The sequence below is a fragment of the Tachysurus fulvidraco genome, chromosome 16, assembly GCF_022655615.1.
Source record: "Tachysurus fulvidraco isolate hzauxx_2018 chromosome 16, HZAU_PFXX_2.0, whole genome shotgun sequence".
Taxonomy (NCBI): domain Eukaryota; kingdom Metazoa; phylum Chordata; class Actinopteri; order Siluriformes; family Bagridae; genus Tachysurus; species Tachysurus fulvidraco.
Window position 1 is genome coordinate 15,427,565 of NC_062533.1, and position 17,557 is coordinate 15,445,121.

A 17,557-nucleotide genomic window follows, 5' to 3' on the forward strand; every position below is an offset into this window, starting at 1 on the left:
GAAATCCAGCCAACAAAACTATCTGTTTAAATTGAAGGAGAAATTCGAACCCTTTCAGTGTTATTGCTTTCGCTGTGTATAATTAGCACCTTCACTACCTCAATCTCTCTCGTACTCTCCTTCCATTTCCTCTTTTAAAGACAACACTCAAACCTTTCTTGTCATCTCAACACTTCCACCCCCCTCTTTTCTTCTTGTTAGGATGCCGCATGGTTCCAGCTGTGACACTGACGGATAAATGATTATTAAAATGTGGTAATGCCTTTTAGTCCTGAGTGACTGACTGATATTGGTTATGTACATGACTACAAGATTTAGTAGCTACATGTTACATGTTGAAGGGGGGCATGGTGTCTCAGAGGTTAGCACGTTTGCCTCACACCTCCAGGGTTGGGGGTTCGATTCCCGCCTCTGCCTTGTGTGTGTGGAGTTTGCATGTTCTCCCCGTGCCTCGGGGGTTTCCTCCGGGTACTCCGGTTTCCTCCCCCGGTCCAAAGACATACATGGTAGGTTGATTGGCATCTCTGGAAAATTGTCCGTAGTGTGTGTGTGTGTGAGTGAATGAGTGTGTGTGTCCCCTGTGATGGATTGGCACTCCGTCCAGGGTGTATCCTGCCTCGATGCCCGATGACGCCTGAGATAGGCACAGGCTCCCCGTGACCCGAGGTAGTTCGGATAAGCGGTAGGAAATGAATGAATGAATGTTACCCGTTACACGCTAAAGCCAACACATCCCCAACGGACATGGCTATCACCCCCCCCCCCACACACACACACACACACGCACAGGCACACACACTCCATTATCTTTCTGCGTTTGTTTAAAGCCCGAGAGAAAACTGTTTAATGTTTTCTGTCGGATTGTCTCTGTTTATTCGCATTTATTCTCACGATCAAGGCAAAATAGAAATCAAAGCTCGTTCCCTCGGGTGTTTGTTTATAGCTTTTTAATTTCATCTTAATCATCTCACTGGTCTTAATCAAGGAAAAGAAAGGGAGCTACTTTACTCAACCCGACAACTCTGATAGACGCGGTCTAACCATGTATTATTATTATTATTATGTTGATGACAATAAAAGCCATGTCACTGTGATTCCTCTAGTCAAGCAATAATAATATTTTGAATGTAATAAATGATAACGTATGGTAACGTATAACCTGTTCTCTACAGCAGCATGCCTATTTATTTATTTATTTATTTATTTATTTATTTCCTGCAGAGTTTTGTCTTTGGTTTTTCCCTCGTAACCAGTCCCGGTATCTAACAGGTCTTCGGCTCCAAACCGTTATCGCCCAGCAGCACTCGGATTTCAGGCTCTCGCAGGTTGCTCACTACGATTGTCTTCTTCATTCACAGGAAGCCTGAGAGGCGCAACCATCGTGGATGCCCTGGACACGCTGTACATCATGGAGATGTATGACGAGTTTGAAGCCGCCACAGAGTGGGTGGAGAAAAATCTGGACTTTAACATGGTAAGATATTTGCTCTCTGTACTCTAACATCTAGTGTATGGGTTTTAGAAAGGTGGCATCGTCTCAAACGGAACGCTAGCGTTTTGCTTTGTTTTTCTAACCGCAATTATAAGCTTTTCTCAGTTTCCGAGTCGATCGCAAACTGGACAGTCGTCCACTGGACAGTCGTCGGCCCTTTTTTCATTACGTTAACAAAGATGCGAGTTGAATAGGTGCTTCATCCGAGTATCTGAAGTGCTCTTCGTCCTCCTCCTCCTCCTTCTTCTTCTTCTTCTTGGAAGTACGAGTCTTGGAACAGTGCACTGATCAGGCTTTTGTTGTTTTCTCATAGAAGATTCGGTTGGTTGAGTTGGGCGTCAGGTTTTAGACATAAATGATATTCACACACTCTCCAATCTGAAACTATGCCCAAACTCTGTTACTTCCTCTTCACACTGTTGTCTAACGACTGGTGGTGTTCTGCAGAAACGGCCAGCTTCATTGTCAGGAAGACGTCTTACATGTTACGAGAAGAACCTGTTAGCTTGTGACTGTGTTGTCTAGCAGTACATGAGGATCTTTAGCTGAGGAAGGGAATGTATTGGCTTTGCAGGCATTAGGTTAAGTTTCTACATTACGGTTTCTGAGAGAGAGAGAGAGAGAGAGAGAGAGAGAGAGAGAGAGAGAGAGAGAGACAGAAATAGTGAGAGAGAGAGACAGAAATAGTGAGAGAGAGAGACAGAAATAGTGAGAGAGAGAGACAGAAATAGTGAGAGAGAGAGAGACAGAAATAGTGAGAGAGAGAGAGACAGAAATAGTGAGAGAGAGAGAGACAGAAATAGTGAGAGAGAGAGAGACAGAAATAGTGAGAGAGAGAGAGACAGAAATAGTGAGAGAGAGCGACAGAAATAGTGAGAGAGAGAGAGAGAGCGACAGAAATAGTGAGAGAGAGAGAGCGACAGAAATAGTGTGAGAGAGAGAGATGCAGAAATAGTGAGAGAGAGAGAGATGCAGAAATAGTGAGAGAGAGAGAGATGCAGAAATAGTGAGAGAGAGAGAGATGCAGAAATAGTGAGAGAGAGAGAGATGCAGAAATAGTGAGAGAGAGAGAGATGCAGAAATAGTGAGAGAGAGAGAGAGATGCAGAAATAGTGAGAGAGAGAGAGAGATGCAGAAATAGTGAGAGAGAGAGAGAGATGCAGAAATAGTGAGAGAGAGAGATGCAGAAATAGTGAGAGAGAGAGAGACAGAAATAGTGAGAGAGAGAGAGAGATGCAGAAATAGTGAGAGAGAGAGAGAGAGAGATGCAGAAATAGTGAGAGAGAGAGAGAGAGAGAGAGATGCAGAAATAGTGAGAGAGAGAGAGAGATACAGAAATAGTAAGAGAGAGAGAGAGATACAGAAATAGAGAGAGAGAGAGTGAGAGAGAGAGAGACAGAAATAGAGAGATACAGAAATAGTGAGAGAGAGAGACAGAAATAGTGAGAGAGAGATACAGAAATAGAGAGAGAGAGAGAGAGACAGAAATAGAGAGAGAGAGAGAGAGAGAGACAGAAATAGAGAGAGAGAGAGAGACAGAAATAGAGAGAGAGAGAGAGACAGAAATAGAGAGAGAGAGAGACAGAAATAGAGAGAGAGAGAGAGAGGGAGCTTGTTGGAGGATTTCTTTGGGAAACAAAAGTTGCCAACATTAATAACAAGTGTCTATTGATCTTCTTGGCATCAAATATATTAGTTTTTTCTCTCCGTTATTTCCTTTTATTCAGAAAAACTGTTGCTAGTCTGTAAAATCCCTGGACACTTGTTGCTTATTGCTCCTAGTTATTGTTCCTATATTTATAAGCAAACAAAGTAATAAACATGTTTCACTTCCTGCCTGCAAACACATGTATGTATGTGACTTACCGAATCCCTTCCCGAATCCCTTCCCGAATCCCATACCGAATCCCATACCGAATCCCTTCCCGAATCCCTTCCCGAATCCCATACCGAATCCCATACCGAATCCCATACCGAATCCCTTACCGAATCCCTTACCGAATCCCTTACCGAATCCCATACCGAATCCCATACCGAATCCCATACCGAATCCCATACCGAAGCCCTTACCGAATCCCTTACCGAATCCCTTACCGAATCCCATACCGAATCCCTTGCATCCTTTACTTTTACATTGTCCTCTTTTGGATTTAATTGCATAACTTTATTTGTTCTCTTTCTAACAAAGCCCTCATTGTGTTCTGTAAAAGGAGGAGGGGCTAAAAAACCCAAAGTAAATCACAAATCGCCGTCAACCAGCCGTTTGTATCAAGTGTCTTGGTTGTATAGAGGTGTAAAAACGCTGCTCTTCTGCATTCCTGCTGCGCTGAAGGTGACCTCTGTGTTTTCATCAGAGTAACGTCATTGTGTTGAAGTGCGGCGAAGCTCTGCGTTTTGTTCTCCCGGCATTGTGAGAAAAAAAGCCACCTTTCACCGCTCGCCGCTGCGGGTGGGCGGGAATAGATAACGGCTGCCTCGCTCCAATCAGCCGTGATGCCTCTGACTCATCAGTCTGAAGCTAATGTACGAGGAGGTGCTCAGGATCCGAGCCAAACATTGCCGTGCTTGAAGAGTGCCGCTTCCTCACTCGAAATCTTAAAAGCACTGCCATTAAGGATTGTTTTGTTTTTTCTTTCTTTTTAAATACGTCCGTTTAGTCGTTCTAGCCTCGACGACTGACTCCCGACGTGCGCTAAAACGTTTCAGGCAGATTTAAGAACTAAATACAAAAATGTCACTCAAATATATTGAATATAAAGATTTGCTTGTGTTCGTTTCCTCTGGCTGGATTGTTCATCCATCACTCATGAGTGAGGAAGAGGGGGAAAAAAATAGATGAGCTTCGCTTCTCGCTTCTCGCTACAGCCGAGTCTGTCTCCAAACCCGCAAAAGGCCGAGCGGCGTTTAATGCGATTTTAAATATGGAAATCACTGGAGCGATACAAATGCCCCGAAGTGCACAAGAGTCGTGTGGTTCTTATAGGCAGGCCAAGGAAGGACAGGACGGCTTAAACGCTCCGCTGAGATCTGATGAGTCATGGCAATTGGCAAAATATCCCCCAAAAAATCCTATCAGCGAAGAGCAAAGATTAAAACCAGCTTGGGAAAGAGTGCCGTGTCCGGTGACGGTTAAGAGTGTTTCCATGGTAACAGTCCCAAGTGACAGTAAAAGCTTTCTATATTGTTGGTTAAAAAAAAAGTAATCACTTAAAATATTTTTTATTGATTTATTTGATGCTTTTTTTGATTGTTCTCTTGATCAATATAACACACAAGCGCTTTTCATCCCCGATGTATTTAACCCCGGGTCGTATCACACTGTTCATACATAGCACTTAATGCTGATTCTACATAATCTGACCTTTCACACTGTACAATCAGATAAATACAACACACGTCATACAACAGCATACGGTGTAACTGGACGGATTTATTTAGTTAAACGAAGTTCTTCAGGGATACGTCGATGTCCGGCTTCTCTTCAGTTTCCAGTCAGTTCCTTTAAAGCTCTGACGTTTCCGTCTGGCCGCACAGTTTGTCCTGCACTTGATATGAATTGATCATGGGTGTCGGAACCATTATATGTGGGTGGGACAGGACCCACCCACTTTTTAAGACCAATAATATTGGACCCACCCACTTTTACCGTCTCTATTTAGCGCATATGTCTTTTTTTTTTTTTTTTTTTTAATTACTTTTCAGCGCACCACCAGTCGAATCCATTCTGCTTGAGGACTGCCCTAATAAATTAAACTCCATCCTACAGCATTGACCACGCTCCTGCTTCCTGAAATCGATGGGCGTCAGAAGCATTATATGTGGATGGGACAGGACACGCCCACTTTTTATTTGCTTCCGACGCCCATGGAATTCGTTCATTTTCTACCGCTTATCCGAACTATCTCGGGTCACGGGGAGCCTGTGCCTATCTCGGGCGTCATCGGGCATCGAGGCAGGATACACCCTGGACGGAGTGCCAACCCATCACAGGGCACACACACTACGGACAATTTTTCCAGAGATGCCAATCAACCTACCATGCATGTCTTTGGACCGGGGGAGGAAACCGGAGTACCCGGAGGAAACCCCCGAGGCACGGGGAGAACATGCAAACTCCACACACACAAGGCGGAGGTGGGAATCGAACCCCCAACCCTGGAGGTGTGAGGCGAACGTGCTAACCACTAAGCCACCGTGCCCGCCGCCCATGGAGTTGATGTATAAAAATAGAACTCTATAATCTCTTATTTTTATTTCTCCCCTCAAATGCTACAACTGCTATTTGCTCAGCTCGCAGAGTTTCTGTGGCTGTACAAAGCACGTGATCGTGATATGAGGCCCACAGGCACTGTTCAGTTTCTGGCTGCGTTTCTGTTGCTGATTATCATTCCAACACTGCACCGTACACCATAGGGACAGCAATGCGGGGTTACTGTACAATTGGATAAATGCCCGGGAATGGAAGCGGTTACCATAAGGTCGAATAAGATCCTATATAAATCTATCTAATCATACATTTTCCCCCTAGTTGTCCTTGATGTTACATCCTAATACAAACCTCTTTGTGACGCTTTGATATTCCGTGTTGGCGGTGAGATGCTTGTCCAGACCTCTTCAGCTGCTTCCTATGAGAAAGCAACAAAGATACGGCACTGTGTGCACTTTTACAAAGAACATTAACAAACTTTTTAATTGAAAGGCTTTTGGCTTCTGCCCTCCAGCAAGTCGAACAATAAAAGCGTCTCTGAAGTCCTTGGTGATTCCATCATTAATATTTACAAAGTCTCTGGAATACTAAACAATGGGTTTTGATGTCTGAAAATGTCTGAAGCACTTTTTTTTTGCAGATTAATCTTAATAGTCACCAACAGAGTTGTACTGCTGTACAGTTCGATCTGTGCTGCTGCGAGTCGTTGTGCCCGAGAGCTGCTTTAGAGCGGCGTTAATGAAAGGCCATGAGAGGAATATAGAACAGACTGTACAAACTCAACTAATATCAGCTTCCTAATATAGACATCTTTCTTTTTTCCAAAGCAGGACCAATGACTTTTTTACAGGTGAAATGTCTAGGCACAATGGCCACACCTCCTACACTGTGACACGGGCACAATGGCCACACCTCCTACACTGTGACACGGGCACAATGGCCACACCTCCTACACTGTGACACAGGCACAATGGCCACACCTCCTACACTGTGGCACAGGCACAATGGCCACACCTCCTACACTGTGACACAGGCACAATGGCCACACCTCCTATACTGTGACACGGGCACAATGGCCACACCTCCTATACTGTGACACGGGCACAATGGCCACACCTCCTACACTGTGACACGGGCACAATGGCCACACCTCCTACACTCTGGCACGGGCACAATGGCCACACCTCCTACACTGTGACACGGGCACAATGGCCACACCTCCTACACTGTGACACGGGCACAATGGCCACACCTCCTACACTGTGACACAGGCACAATGGCCACACCTCCTACACTGTGACACGGGCACAATGGCCACACCTCCTACACTGTGACACGGGCACAATGGCCACACCTCCTATACTGTGACACGGGCACAATGGCCACACCTCCTATACTGTGACACGGGCACAATGGCCACACCTCCTACACTGTGACACGGGCACAATGGCCACACCTCCTACACTGTGACACGGGCACAATGGCCACACCTCCTACACTGTGACACGGGCACAATGGCCACACCTCCTACACTGTGACACGGGCACAATGGCCACACCTCCTACACTGTGACACGGGCACAATGGCCACACCTCCTACACTGTGACACGGGCACAATGGCCACACCTCCTACACTGTGACACGGGCACAATGGCCACACCTCCTACACTGTGACACGGGCACAATGGCCACACCTCCTACACTGTGACACGGGCACAATGGCCACACCTCCTACACTCTGGCACGGGCACAATGGCCACACCTCCTACACTGTGACACGGGCACAATGGCCACACCTCCTACACTGTGACACGGGCACAATGGCCACACCTCCTACACTGTGACACAGGCACAATGGACACACCCCCTTCACCGTGACACACGCACAGTGGCCACGCCCCCTTCACCGTGACACAGTTTGTTTTTAATAAATATTTGCAATTTTATTATTTAACTTCTGTGTTCTCAGAAGTTTTCTCTCAATAACACCGATTTAGGAAAGAATTTTGGTTCTAAAGAGGCTATTTTCAATAAAAAAAAAAATAGATTTCCATACACCCCAGCCCCCCACCCCCCAGTGTTTCCGCCACCATGTCTGCTTGTGGTTGAAATCTGAATACAGATACAGACACAGATGGTGGTATTGTGTTACACAATCTATTATTCCTCTCCGTGAATACACGAATGGTTTCAAAGCTGAATTCTTTTTTTCTTTTGTCCACTGCACTGACCTAGACTGGACTTTCACAGCAATACAAGGCAGCGCGTTTATTTCAGCATGAGAGTAACCCATCATTCAAGGTCAAGGCGCTTTGGTGTTCCTCTGAAAAGCAAAAAAGAGGAGCACAAGCTGGGGGACTGAAATCCGGTGTCACTGCTGTAATGAGCGACCGGACACACGAGCTCAGAGAGATAACCTTTCCGAGCTACGACACAAACACATGTTTCCCCGCCTGCAGATGAAACCTGACCACAAAAGGACAGAAAAAAGTAAATTCAATATTTTTTTCAAAGGCTTTGTGATGAGAAACGGACTAAAAGCTGGAGACCTGCTGCGTGTGCTGGAACATCATCTCAGGAACAGGCTTCATAAATAAAGTACTCCTTATAGATAAAAGTATTCCTATCAACCTTATTCAGCAGTTGATGTTCTTTGCAAATGCCACTTTCATGTGTGTTTGCTGTGAGAATATGGTTCTCGCAGCCCTTTTCCTCTAGACAGGTGTGTTTGTGTGTTGGGGGGGGGGTGTGATTAGGTTTTGCATTGCTATTCAGGCCCTGCGATGGCGCAGCTGCACAGCTAAATAAATAATCACGTCGTCGCGGAGTCCGTCGGAGCTCCGTCATGCTGCGTTAGCCTCATTTGGATTCTCCGCTTCTTTCCTACTGACCTTGTGCACTCTAATGCATCACACACAGGTTCCCTGAGAAACCTTTTATCCCTTGAGAAAGTTGGTCATTTTTTTAAATTAAGGAACAAAACACTCGTGCACCCGTCGGGCAGCGACGCGGCCCGGCTCGAAGACTATATCACCGTTATTACCTTAGAGTTGATTCATGTATTTTAATTTTAACGTATTTTATTCCTCTTATACCATAAGTAATACATCAACGCTATTTTTTCACCTCGTTTACGGATATAAATAATATCTCGCTCCTTTGCCACATTGTTTAATGTGAGATTTATTTACTTTTAGATTTTGTATAACAATCTGAAGCAAGTCTTAGGGTATGTTATTTAAAGGTGAGGTGCACGATGTTTGAAAGCCAATGTTGACATTTGAAATCACCAAAATAAACACGCCCCTAACTCAAATGGGTGTCACCCCTGTTTTGATAGCTCCGCCCATACATACATACGTAACCCAGGCAACTATTATGGCGGGACCTGCTGGGGCAGCTGGCCGAGGGGATATTTTTATCAGTAAATGAACTAAATGAGTAATACTATGGCAATACAGATGTGTTTTTGTAGTACTGTGTGTTGTACCGTGAAAGGTTTAGCTCCGTTTCACACGGAAGACGACGTTCGGTTCTCTCCAGCGCTGGAAAGCTGATCTTATATTAACACGGGTCCTGCTCCTTGCCTTATCATAAACGCTTTTCGTTTTTATCCACCATGCCAATGTTTCAAAACACTTTCTGCTAATGTCAGACATGCGCACTGAACACTCACTCTGCCGCATATTGACAAGACACGCCCCTTTCTGCTCATTGGCTACACGTTTGTTTTGTTTGTCGGCCCGACTCAGTTTTCTGAAGCGTTTCTCAAACGACGTACACCCCATCTTTAAGGAAAAGAATTTGGGTGAGAATTTATTTTTAGCTCAAATCTAAAGTAGTTGTTGGATGTAAAACATTTTTTTTAATCAGGAAAGCAAATAATAGAATAATAGTAACCTGAACCTACAAACTGAATGTGGAAGCTATGTTTTAAGCTTTGCACGTCTCAGACATCTGTTCCTGCAGTGTTTCTGCACTACAAATACTACCGCAAAACAGCAGTCTCGACAGGAAATAACCAGGCACCTGCAGGGTGGTTTGCGGTGGTACTTCTGCTTCGTCGGCATGTAGGAAATGTCGACATTGTGTGTTTAACGTTGTTTATCCGCAGGTAAGTGTCGGTTTGGAACACGCTCCCCGCGGTAACGCTTCTCTTCCCTCCTTCTTCAATTCTTGTATTAAATATCTGCCATCTATCTAATTTGAAACCATCTGATCGAACATTTTACCTGCTTCCGTTGTCCCGATCGATTCCGAAGCGCAACGTTTTTTTTTGTTTGTTTGTTTGTTTGTTGTTGTTTTTTTTTAAATCCCAGTTGTGATCTGAATCCGGATGGTAAAAAAAAGTGTTGTCTGTAGAGTCGATAGTCACCCGGTGTAAAGCATCCGATCGAAGGATCGACTCATTTTAACATAAAAAGCCAAAGTTTTCAATCGTGTTTTTTTTTTCGAATTTGTCGGAATCTGAGCTTTTGTACAATACACTCAGGGAAGCGGTTGCATGTTTGTAACGTTTGTAAGGCAAATCTGGTGTATGATTTTCTTTTTTTTTTCTTTTTTTTACCTCAGCAGAGAACTGAGACACGCTGAGATTCTTACTAAAACCCCAAAGCTCAGATCACGCTGCTGAGCAACTCCTGGAATTTCAGGAACTTTCCGAGGTGAAGTTCAAAGGCATGGAGTTCTCTTGTTGATGTTCTGCATGTGCTCAGTACAATTAGGAGACAGAAAGTAGGACAGCTTTTGGAAATATTTTTTTGTCCAGATCTTTCAGCCCCAATGCGGTACTAATTATATAAGGCTGTAATTTTTCACTTCTAACTCGTTCTCCACACAAAGTACAAAAAGTTTATCATCATACAAACGTTCATGATTAATATTAGACTCTTCTATTTAAATGTGTTTGTATTTATCTCTAATGAACAAGCCTGAGGTGGCTGAGGTGACTGTGGTGAGGAAAAACTCCCTTTAGATGGAAGAGGAAGAAACCTTGAGAGGAACCAGGCACAAAAGTGAACCTAATCCTCATTTGGGTGACAATGGAGGGTGTGATTATAACCTGTTATAAACACCGGAGAGTGTTATTATGAATTATATCCTTTCTTCAGTCAGATACATGTCTGACAATTGTGTGTTGATCAGGAGGTTGTTGTCCTCAAACACCACATGTAGTTGGCATTTTTACACTGAAGGAACGGAATCCTCATGAAGCTGAAACATCTCTAGATGGGGTTGGCCTCAGCTCACTAACGGTCTGAAATCTTCATGAAGCTGAAACTGTATATGCCACAATCTCTGGATGCCTCGGGATGAGTAGAAAAAGAGAAGCAAGCGGAGAGGAAAATGACCTCTTTAGTTTGCATTCACTGTATATAGGAACATTCATTCATTCATTCATTCATTTTCTACCGCTTATTCTCAACTTCTCGGGTCACGGGGAGCCTGTGCCTATCTCAGGCGTCATCGGGCATCAAGACAGGATACACCCTGGACGGAGTGCCAACCCATCGCAGGGCACACACACACTCTCATTCACTCACACACTCCCACACTACGGACAATTTTACAGAGATGCCAATCAACCTACCATGCATGTCTTTGGACCGGGGGAGGAAACCGGAGTACCCGGAGGAAACCCCCGAGGCACGGGGAGAACATGCAAACTCCACACACACAAGGCGGAGGCGGGAATCGAACCCCCAACCCTGGAGGTGTGAGGCGAACGTGCTAACCACTAAGCCACCGTGCCCCCCTGTATATAGGAACATTTTAGCCAAATAAACAATAATGTGGTATTTTGGGTTTTGTCTGTAGCACAATCAGTACATTCATCGGCATGTATAACCAGGTTTCTGTAAAGCTACATTGTGAAAACTGCCTGGCCACAAAAAGTCACCACCTGGATTTAACTAAGCAAATAGGTAAGAGCTTTCCATTGCATAATGACTGCTTAATCTGGCAACCACCATAAAAAACCCCTACTGTTCAACCCAACTGATGCAACAAGTAGCTTTTTATTTCCTAAACTCCTAATGAGGCTAATCTGAACAAAAAGGCAATTTGCTAGGCAGCGTAAAGCCTGGAGTCGGGGAAAAAGTAACGGGTAAAGGTTGTGTGGTCTGATGAGTTAATAGTGTAATTATTATATTAAAAACATATTAAAGTCCATTTCGCCTTGAAAACATGACCGAATGTGCAGTTTTAGGAAAATGATCAATGCCAGGGTTTTAAAATATTAATACCTCAGGTAAAAAAAACATATTTTATGATTTTGCCAAAAAAATAAATAAATAAAAGTGACTAATTGTAGAAAATAAATCAACCTCCTGTTTTCTTTTTCTTCCTAAATTGGCCGGATGTTCGGTTTAAACGATTGCGATCACGATCTCGATCTCGGTTATTTATCTCGACCTTGCGGCTTTTTCCCGCCGTTAAAAGACGTGTTGCGTTTCGTATCGTTTTCTCATAAATATTCTTTAGGTTTCTTTCTCCGGATCGTTATTTAGACTCGGCTCTAAAGGAGGGAGACGAGAAAAATAGTAGGTGTAGTGGGAGGAATAATGCTCTTCTCCAGCAGGCCATTTTTCTTTCAATAGTGTATTCACCTGAGTCTCCACTCTGTAACTCTGCTCGCTGTGAGCTTGGCATTGCTGATGTTGTTGTTTGTTGTTTTTTTTTTTTCTTTTTATTTCAACTTGTGATGATGGCTTTACGGGTCCTCAGGAAAGATCTTGGCTTGGATATATCTTTGTGCCGTGAGCTTGTTTGTGTATACGGTCTTTCCCAGCGGATCTCACTGTGTTTCTTTTTGTACTTGAGAACCACCGTGTTTAAATCTCTCTTTCTCACACACACACACACACACACACACATCTTGTTGCCAACTGCAGTTGGTAGTGAATCAGCAGCTATATTTTTTTCACATAAGCACCCATAATAACCTTTCCGTCTCGTTCTTATTTCCCGCAGAACACAGAGATCTCCATCTTCGAAGTGAACATCCGTTTCGTCGGAGGACTTCTCTCTGCTTATTATCTCTCAGGAAAAGAGGTACGTAGAGCCGCCGGAACGCACGTCCGCAGAGCGCAATCGAAAACCTAAAGTATCGATCTCTTAAATAAACTGCTCAGTGATGTGATATGAAGTTTTTAATCCCAAACACTGTGGCCGTGGAAGACAGGACGCCGTTTCTCTGCGGCTCGTGTGGTGCTGTCTGTAAATCAGCGGGTGACATTTAAAACTTGGCAGGGCACAATACGCCTCTCAGGCCGGCGGTCCGGCTGCATGCCCAGACAACAAGCCAAACTAAACAAGTAGCCACTCACACACACACACACACACACACACACACACACACACACACACACACTCCGCCCTCTCAGTTTTGGCATGTTCCACAAGCCTATGCACAGACACAGCTCTGTTTCTGTGTGCTGGTCAAGTCAATTAAAAAAAGAAAAAAAGAAAAAACTTGACTTTGACTCGAGCACATGGGCAAACACTCGAGTTTGGCTCTTGATCCCTAACAGCACCACAGATTTTACTGGGATCTGTTTAGCACCAGTTACACAGACTGACTGGGAAAAATAAAGCTGTGTTTAATCCTTTAATTCATTAGAAATTTAGATGTAACTCCAAAGCCTGATTTGTTTTGTTCCTATTTGATCACAAAAGATAAAAAAAAAAATATTTAAAAAGGAATATTCTGTTGTACAAATGACTTCAAATTTTCATCCATTTATTTATCTATCTATCTTATATTTTTATTTATTTATTTATTTATTTATTTATTTATTTATTTATTTATTTATTTATTTATGCTGCCACCAAATAATTTCTACGCAGGACAGTAGGTAAAAAATAAATAAATGGAGTTTTAACATAATCCAACTGCTGCAGAAATCGATACACGTATTAAAATCTAAAATGTTTAGATTAAATATATTTAAATATATTAAAATGTGGATTCGTCGCCTCATTTATATAATCAAATTGCTCTTCCACAGTATTTTAATCTCTCTTCTCAAGTATCGGAACCTTTGAATGAATTATTTACATACAGCTGTTCTGTAACAGAAATTCGCCTTTAATAGTGAAAGTAACAAGCAAACATGCTTATTGCTGCTACGGGTTTGACTTCGTGTCTGAAAGCAGGAGATTAATACTGTAGATCCGCAGATATGCACCAAAAATATAAGATCTGCTTGGTATTCAGATCCGAGGGGGAGAAATGTTAAATCTGGCTCATTGGTTGTCTCTCTGGTCGATTAGTTAAGAAACACACGATCAGGAGTGTATAGAAGATGCTGAAGGGTAAAATAAGAGAAGGATATTTTCAGAATCGAAATACGTTCCACATCTATATGAAGAAGTTCTGTTTAAAAGGGAATATTTTAAAAGTATATAAAAGTATATTAAAAACTTATGTAAAAGGGAAGCTAAGAATTTTTTTAAATATCGAAGCAACTTCTAAAGAGCTAATCATTTATTGTTAGGTCAGTTTTGGGGAGTAATTTCCTAAAGAAAAGTAAAAAAAAAAAATGTAATTTTTTTTATATATATAATTTGCTCTACTATTTTCTAACAGTACAAATTTTTATTTATATATATACATATATTATACAGGGCCTAAGAACCTGTATAAGAAGCTACAAATCTAAAAGCTAAAATTTTATTTATGGCGTCGGGATCATGTATTAACGTCCTACTCAAAAGAAAAAAATGTAATTGTTTTGCTTTTCGTTTGCAGGGTTTTTAAGTTTTTTACTTTATCATGTTATTTATGTATTTATTTATTTATTTTTTACTTTCCTAAATCATGAAAAGCAAAATAATGAACAACAGTACAGAAAAAAAGACCACTGAAATGATTTGTAGATAACCGTAATTGTTTTGTTTTAAAGCTGTTTGCTTTGATGTGAGCCATGTTTTATTCTTTAACGCGCAATATCTCTCGTCATTCTCGATCACACACGGTCCATTTTTTTACTATAAAATTTCAATCAGCAACTTAAACATGTTTTTATTTTGGTGCTTTTATTGTGGTATCGATAACTGAGGTAAAAACGATGCTGTTTCAGCTTCAGAACACTTAGCACTTTGCCTTTTGCTTTCTTCTTCTTCTTTTTTTTTTTTTTTTTTACCCCGAGTGGCTCTTTGGATGGATGGACGCTGCAGTCCTGCTTCAGTGTCACAGATACGGTGCCCATGTGCCCCACAGTCATGGGTTTTTAATTAACTCGCTTAATAATGAGCTAACAGATGAACAGGGCCGTGCAGGGCTATTTGTCGAGGCTTAGCAGGGTGTTGAGCCTGAATTTGTCTCGCGTAGCAAGACCTTAGGACTGATTGCAGAAGGTCTGAGCTATGTGGCAGTTTCTATTGGCCGAGGACTGCCCAAGAGAGCATCTGATTGACACGTAAAGCAACCAGTCATAGTTTGTTTTGTTGCGGCGTCATTTTAAGGGGCATGAAAATACAAAGTTTCTATGGAAACTGAGAGGTGTGCAACCATGGATCGTTCGTTTAAGTCATTTAAAGTCATGCAAATAAATGAGACTATACCTGAAGATGTCTCTCGAAAATGCTGTAGAATCCAACCAATCAGATGACTACTTCAGACCCGACTACTTCATGAGGCTAAGACACAATCTGAATACCTGGAGCCAACAGAATTGCCCAGGATGCTGCAAGCGTTATTTGGCAGGTAACAAAGGTCGCAAAAGAGCCACAAGATGATTGAGGATGTCTCCTACAAGACCTGGTGTCCTACAACATTTGTTGAAATGATTGCTTGATAAATAGAAGGATTCTTGATATGCTTGAGCCTCAGTTACTCTGGCCACTGGATATGGTGTACATGATGTACATCTTTTGCTCACTTTTGTTTCCTTAAATTTCAGAAACAAATTGAATCTGATTAGGAATGTTGGACACTTCATTCACAGCTAACGTAGTGGAAAAGGGTGTTCTACTAAAGCAGGGGTGTGAAACTCTGGCCGCATGCTCCGCTAATACTACAAATCCCAGAATGCCTTGCCACTGTATTGACGCGTACTGTAGTCACGAACAGCAAGCGCCCATCATTCTCGGTTGGCGGTCGTTAACAACCGTGTTAGTCACATCGGGGAAGTTAATTCCACCCTCCACAAAAATGGCCAAATGAAAGATGGACAATAGGAGCTTTCAAGACAGAAGGGAGGCAGATTATCTGTTCACAAATATAAAGGACAGACCGGTTTGTCTTGTGTGCTAACGTGTCTGTAACGAAAGAATATAACATAAGACACTATGACACGAAACATTATGAGAAGTATAAGGACCTGGACGTAAAGCAGAAGCTCCAGAAGGTGGAGGAGATGAAAAAAGTCTGGTTTCCCTTCAGACTATGTTCATGAAAGCTAAATCAAAAAGTGAAGCTGCTGTAAAGGCTGTAAAGCTTTATTGTGGCAGCAGAGATCGCAAAATCTGCCCTTTAATGAGGGAGAGTTTGTCAAAAAGTGAATGGTCAAAGTTTGCGACATGAACACCACTGATGTGTCTTTTATTTCACATGTAATTTCTTATGTGTTTGTAATATCAAGCTCTGGTTGTTCCAGATCCTGTGTTTAAGCAAAACTTAAGTTTGTTTCCATATGAAAAAGGTTGAACATTACAGATCAGTTGCAGTTAACTTTTCAATAAATATTCAGCTTGGCCCGTGACTTTATCTCAGTTTTATATTTTGCCCCATTGTGAATTTGAGTTTGACTCACCTGTACTAAAGCTGTAGTTACTTAACATGCGTTTGACGTCATTCGCCTTTGTCTGGGAAACGGCTTAGGCTTATACTTCCAGTTAGTAAAAAAACACGTTTTCCATCTGAGATTGTTCTGCCCTTCAAAAATTCAGTAGCCGGTACAGTGCATAGCATATAGAATGTCATTTGGGACACATCGTATAATTTTGTGTTTCATGGAAGGCTTAAAGCAAAAGGGAAATCTCAAGCTGATTTTCTTATTCTGTGAAATGTCTTGGCCATCGCTGGAACCTACCGGACTCTCTAAGGAGCAAGAGGTTAAGTTTGTGAGACGAAGTGTACAGAAAGCGATGCAGCAGTTCATGCTTGCTGAAACACACAGAACCGGTTTTATAAGCCTCTTCCTGAATGTCAAACTGGTGCTCTCTGCTTCCTGCTGAGTGGCTTTTCTTTTTCTGGTTTGCCATCAGCTTCACCTTTTTTTTGCTGAATGAAACTTCTTCATGTTTATCTAAAGCAGTTCTCACTGTTTTTCAGGTTTCGCTCTCTTAGTATTTGCTCTTTAGAGATGGGTCGGTTTATCAGTGCAAGACTCTGTGGTGCAAATACCAGTAGTAAAACTGCCCAGGGTTCATTTGCATGGAAAATAAGTGTCTTGTGTCTTGGTCATGCTACCTAGGGTGGTTTCTGTCGGAGGTGTCACGAGTCACAAGTGTGCAAGTCACGAGTAAGTCTCAAGTCATGAATGTCAAGTCAAAGTCGAGTCTTTTTTTTTAATGTTCGTCAAGCGAGCCTCAAGTCTCAAATTTGCGACTTTAAGTCTGACTCGAGTCAAGTCGAGTCCCCATCTCTGAATCATTTAACTCAAGTCTTAAGTCATGAATGTCAAGTCAAGTCGAGTCTTTTTTTAACGTTCGTCAAGCAAGTCTAAAGTCTCAAATTTGCGACTTAAGTCTGACTCAAGTCAAGCCATATGACTCGAGTCCCCCATCTCTGGTTTCTGTGCACATGATTTACGTATGTCAAAATGAAGTGGTTCCTATTAAGGTTCAAGTTCTGTGAAGGAAGGAAGATTTCTAGGAATCTGTGATTTTTTTTATTCTGCAAACAGACAATT

At 42.5% G+C, this 17,557-nt stretch overlaps 1 protein-coding gene across 3 annotated transcripts in view; it reads left to right on the forward strand.

Annotated features, from left to right (window-relative positions):
• man1a1 (mannosidase, alpha, class 1A, member 1) overlaps nucleotides 1-17,557 on the forward strand; it is a 130,000-nt gene that overhangs the window by 42,034 nt on the left and 70,409 nt on the right. For all 3 annotated transcript variants that reach the window (XM_027155405.2, XM_047802000.1, XM_047801999.1), the window contains 2 exons: nucleotides 1,359-1,474; nucleotides 12,672-12,752. In XM_027155405.2, the coding sequence (XP_027011206.2) occupies nucleotides 1,359-1,474; nucleotides 12,672-12,752 (197 nt within the window). The remainder of the gene's footprint in view (nucleotides 1-1,358; nucleotides 1,475-12,671; nucleotides 12,753-17,557) is intronic.